Raw genomic sequence first — 4,926 nt, 5'->3', positions numbered from 1 at the left:
TGTTTCAATATTTCTCCATGACAGCAGAATTTTAATTATCGTTCTTCCTCAAACCAAGTTCCTATCAGAGTCTCACCCTGAACCAGGAGCCCCAGGATGGTCAGCAGTAGAGTCAGTGACATCATCATTGTGCTGCTGGTGTGTCAGTGGCTCTGAAAGGCCTGGACAGCCACGGATCAACTCTGACCTCTTAACAGCTGGAGCAGAGAGGCAGGACACATATGCAAACACACAGAGTCAGTCAGCTGGAGCTCAGCTGGCTGCAGGTTTCCTCCTGAAACATCAATATGATCAGAAAGACTGAGACGAACTCTTTATAATCTTGTACAGTTAAAACTGAAGGAATTCTCTGAACGTTTAGCACTTTTAGATCTTTGTGAACTTTTCGCTGTGAATAAGCAAAACAATCTTTTTGCTTGAACATCTTGTTTATCCTATTCAAACTATTTCCAAAGGGGTTTGTTGTTCCCACTTCTCAAATATTAATTTATAACTTCATTTATTCAAAAGAAACAATTACATTAAGCTGGCATCTTTTTTAAAACCATTCAATTAGCAAACAAACCAAATTTTTGCTTTAATTTTCTTGCTGGCTGACCTCACTAATGTCACATTCTTCTTGTCATTTAATAATTCAGAGAAAGTATTTTCATATTTTTCTTTCATCCATGCCTGACAACTGTTTATGTCTCTATTTGTTCATTCACAGAAAGAGACTTGACACCACATCTCAGCTTGTATTTCTGTCTGTGGAAAATATCTGGCAGTAATTTTAAAACCAAGTATTCAAACATTGTTGGTTCTAGTCATCTGGCAGTATTGTAGTCCAGGCTCTAGAACATAAATCCAGGATCTAGCAATAATTTTAATTAGGATATGAATTATTTTCCAGTAGTAATGGCAAACTTAGCAAATTATTTTAAACAAGACTAACCTAACAATAAAGTATCTCCTGGCCTTTTTTATGAGAATAAATCCTGTAAAGTGTTTAATGATAATTAATCTTTGACTTCATCTCAGATTGTTTAAAAGGAAAATGTGGAAAATATTTTGAAACCTTTTTAAAGTCAAAGTTACTTCAGGCTTCTTAATCAGAGAATAAAAGTCAAGCATCTAAAATAATTAGGAAGTAATATTTTAAAATACAATAACTGAATATCATCACTGATTGTGTTCTTGTGTTTAATGGAGATCATTTCTGGCCTGATGTGGTCAGTGAACTGTATCAGTGTTTGCTGCAGAACAAAGTTCAGTTTCTGTTCAGACTGAGGGAGGTTTTTGTACGATGATTTTTCACTGTGTGAACACATCACCACTATGATAACTCTGACAGTAATAAACTCCTGCATCTTCAGCCTGAACTCCACTGATGGTCAGAGTGAAGTCTCTGTCATTCCCGGTGCCACTTCCACTGAATCTGGAGGAGATTCCTGAAAATCTGGATGATGTTCTGTAGATCAGAGCTTTAGGAGCTTCTCCAGGTTTCTGGTGGTACCAGGACAGGTAGTACTGTGAACCATAATAGTGAGCTACTTGTCTACTGGCCTTACAGTCAATAGTGACCGTCTGACCAAGCTGCACTGATTTGGCTGCTGATTNACTTGTATTGTTGCTGTGTTTGTAAATTGTACTTTTCATTTCAAACTCGGTCAATTTAATAAATGAGATATTGGATCTGAAAAGGACAATCTGCATTTTAAAAAACGTATTATAAAATAAAATAATATAAAGTAAAATTAAGAGAGGAGAAAAAAATAACTATATTCTTGGCTCAGTGACCTGTGAGGCCTCCCAGGGCTCCCAGTCTGCAGTCACAGAGACACTGAGGAGAGACCAGTGCTCCCAGTCCTGACCTGACTCTCTGAGACTCTGATACTGGCTTTAATCTGTCACTGCTCTCACTCTTTCTCTGCTGATTCTTCTCTATTTTCACTGAGTCATGTTTGCTTTGTCATGTTGGTCACTGGTCAGATAATAAATATTTACTCATCAACTTCTGGTGTCCATCTGCTTTTTATTGAGTTTTAAATATTTTAGTTATGTTCTACTGTTATACTTATTTATGTTTTGCCTTTTATTCTCTTTAGACATCATCTCAATCCATCACAAGAGGACAATTAAATGCCCTGCATGCAAAATCCTCATTAAAATTTCAGACATATTTGCAAGATAGTTTTAAATCTATGAAAAAATATTTAGGAACTACTATCATCAGAAGTCAGAGGTTTATCGGAATTTGCTGCTTGCAAGAGAAAATTATTAGGAAAAATAAAACATTTCAAAATACATATTGTTTAAACTACACATACTTTTTGTGCTTTTTTTGTTTCTTTAATTGTTCTAACCAAATGACAAATATCACTGAATTACTTCTCTGTAGGTGTATTATTATTATTATTATTATTATTATTATTATTGTCACTATTTCTTGTCTCAGATCCAAATATATATCCAACATAAAATTATATAAATATATTATCAGAAAAAAGACTAAGTGAATAAAAAAAATGTACACAAAAATAGAAAATTAATAAAATAAATAAATAATTTGTGGAAACGTTCAGTGTTTTTGTTTCATTCCATCTGTTGAGTCGGATCAGTTCCTCTCCAGCTGAGGGAGGTTTTTGTACGACGTTCTATCACTGTGTGAACGGGAAGCTGTAACCCTGCTGACAGTAATAAACTCCTGAATCTTCAGCCTGAACTCCACTGATGGTCAGAGTGAAATCAGAACCAGATCCACTTCCACTGAAACGAGCTGGAACTCCAGACTGACGAGTTGTAGCTGCATAGATCAGGAGTTTAGGAGCTTCTGCTGGTTTCTGAAGGTACCAGTGGAGGTTGCTATAAACACTTGAACTGGTTTTACATCTGATGGAGACAGTTTGTCCTGGAGCAACAGACTGAGATCCAGGAGTCTGAGTCAGGATGATGTCTCCTGATGAACCTGGAAAACATGAAAAACATCCATTTAGAAAAATTATGTTTGATTACAAATTATTGATAATCTGTGAATAGATAAAAGAAAACATTAACATCTTGTTTCAATATTTCTCCATGACAGCAGAATTTTAATTATCGTTCTTCCTCAAACCAAGTTCCTATCAGAGTCTCACCCTGAACCAGGAGCCCCAGGATGGTCAGCAGTAGAGTCAGTGACATCATCATTGTGCTGCTGGTGTGTCAGTGGCTCTGAAAGTCCTGGATAGCCACGGATCAACTCTGACCTCTTAACAGCTGGAGCAGAGAGGCAGGACACATATGCAAACACACAGAGTCAGTCAGCTGGAGCTCAGCTGGCTGCAGGTTTCCTCCTCACTGATGATAATGTCAAGAAATATCTAAGTGTCTCTCATTATAACCACATTATATTTTGCTAATATGTGTCATTAAAGTTATATATCAGTTTTTCAGGTAGCAGTAACTTGTAGTATCAGTTAAAGAGAGTAACAATTTATTTTAAAGAAATTCTGCTGTGAGGTCATTAATCTGCAGATCTACTTGATCTACTTGATAACATTTATAACTGAAAAAACAATATCAAGTGTGTTGTCACATTTATAACTCTTAAATATCAGAACCTTCTTAATTTCTGTGATATGAATAGTTGATGTGATTCCATTTGACTGCACAAAAGAAAACCTAATTTCATTGAGGTCATTTATAAAATGTGTTCTGCTTTAAGTCTTTTCAGATCATAGACGTAAAAATGATTAAAAATGATTCTTCAAAACTGTGTGTCAGATGAGAAGTAATAAGAATTGACCCTTATTACAATAAATCCAGAATCAAGCATTAATGAATGAATTTTTTCCAATATTTTCCTGATTACATCTTTGTAATTTACTAAGTTTGCCATATTTTCCTGTGTCAAACTTACTAAGTTATTTTAACCAGGGCTAACACAACAATGAAGATTCTGATGAAATTTATTTTTCCTGTTTTTCCCTCATGTGGCTATGAGAATAAATCTGGTTAATTGTTTAACAATGATTAAAATACATGTTGGTGTTATTGCCAGTTTTCTTTGATCTCATGTCATGTTGTTTAAAGTAAAAACATGGAAAATGTTTCGTAACTTTTCAAAAGTCAAAGTTACTTCAACTGGACTCAGCAGTTTTCCTCCTCCCAGCTGGAACACTGCTGATAATGTGGATCAAAATCTAATATTTTCTGTCTTCATGGTGTTTTCTTTACAGCCCTTAAATACCAGAACTTTCCTAATTCATGTGATCTGAAATGATGATGTGCTTCCATTTGATTAATTGCCCAAAATATCTCATTTCATTCTGGTCATTGAATGTTTTCTACAAATGAAAACATTTGTTTTTAAATTTTATTTATTACATCTTAGATCATAGATGTAAAAAATGATTGAAAATAATTCAAAACTTAATGTTTCAAATGAGTAGTAGCAAGAATTTCCCTGCTGCTGCTTCCGTTCTTCTGTTTACTACATATCTGATCTATAAAGTGTGTTTTCAGCGTGTTTGTGTTCAGTGAACGTTATCAGTGTTTGCTGCAGAACAAAGTTCAGTTTCTGTTCAGTCAAACTGAGGGAGGTTATTGTACGATGATTTTTCACTGTGTGAACACCCACTGACTGTTGATGACATGAGCACTCTGACAGTAATAAACTCCTGCATCTTCAGCCTGAACTCCACTGATGGTCAGAGTGAAGTCTAATCCATTTCCTGCTCCACTTCCACTGAATCTGGAGGAGATTCCTGAAAATCTGGATGATGTTCCATATATCAAAGCTTTAGGAGCTTCTCCAGGTTTCTGGTGGTACCAGGACAGGCAGACTCTTGAAGAGTAGCTACACTCAGATGTTGAAAGTGCCCGACTGGCCTTACAGTCAATAGTGACCGTCTGACCAAGCTGCACTGATTTGGCTGCTGATTGAGTCACAACAACATTTTGTCC

General features: G+C 35.7%; 3 gene segments (V, D, J or C); all 3 read right to left on the bottom strand.

Moving 5' to 3' along the window:
- Positions 1-1,182: 1,182 nt before the first annotated feature.
- LOC106957462 (Ig kappa chain V-IV region Len-like) lies at positions 1,183-1,638 on the bottom strand. The segment is given in 1 exon segment: positions 1,183-1,638. A coding segment is annotated over 1 exon segment (345 nt).
- Positions 1,639-2,526: 888 nt separating this feature from the next.
- Positions 2,527-3,204, bottom strand: LOC106957468 (Ig kappa chain V-III region NG9-like). The segment is given in 2 exon segments: positions 2,527-2,947; positions 3,117-3,204. Coding segments are annotated over 2 exon segments (360 nt in total).
- Positions 3,205-4,566: 1,362 nt separating this feature from the next.
- LOC106957460 (Ig kappa chain V-IV region-like) overlaps positions 4,567-4,926 on the bottom strand; it is a 6,475-nt gene continuing 6,115 nt past the window's right edge. Inside the window, 1 exon segment of the V gene segment in view lies at positions 4,567-4,921. Coding sequence covers positions 4,582-4,921 — 340 coding nt within the window.

The sequence above is a fragment of the Poecilia latipinna genome, unplaced genomic scaffold (genome assembly GCF_001443285.1).
Source record: "Poecilia latipinna isolate Pla-1442-1.1 unplaced genomic scaffold, P_latipinna-1.0 Scaffold905, whole genome shotgun sequence".
NCBI lineage: Eukaryota > Metazoa > Chordata > Actinopteri > Cyprinodontiformes > Poeciliidae > Poecilia > Poecilia latipinna.
The sequence above is the reverse complement of the archived record's forward strand: the minus strand, read 5'-3'. Positions and strand labels throughout refer to the sequence as shown.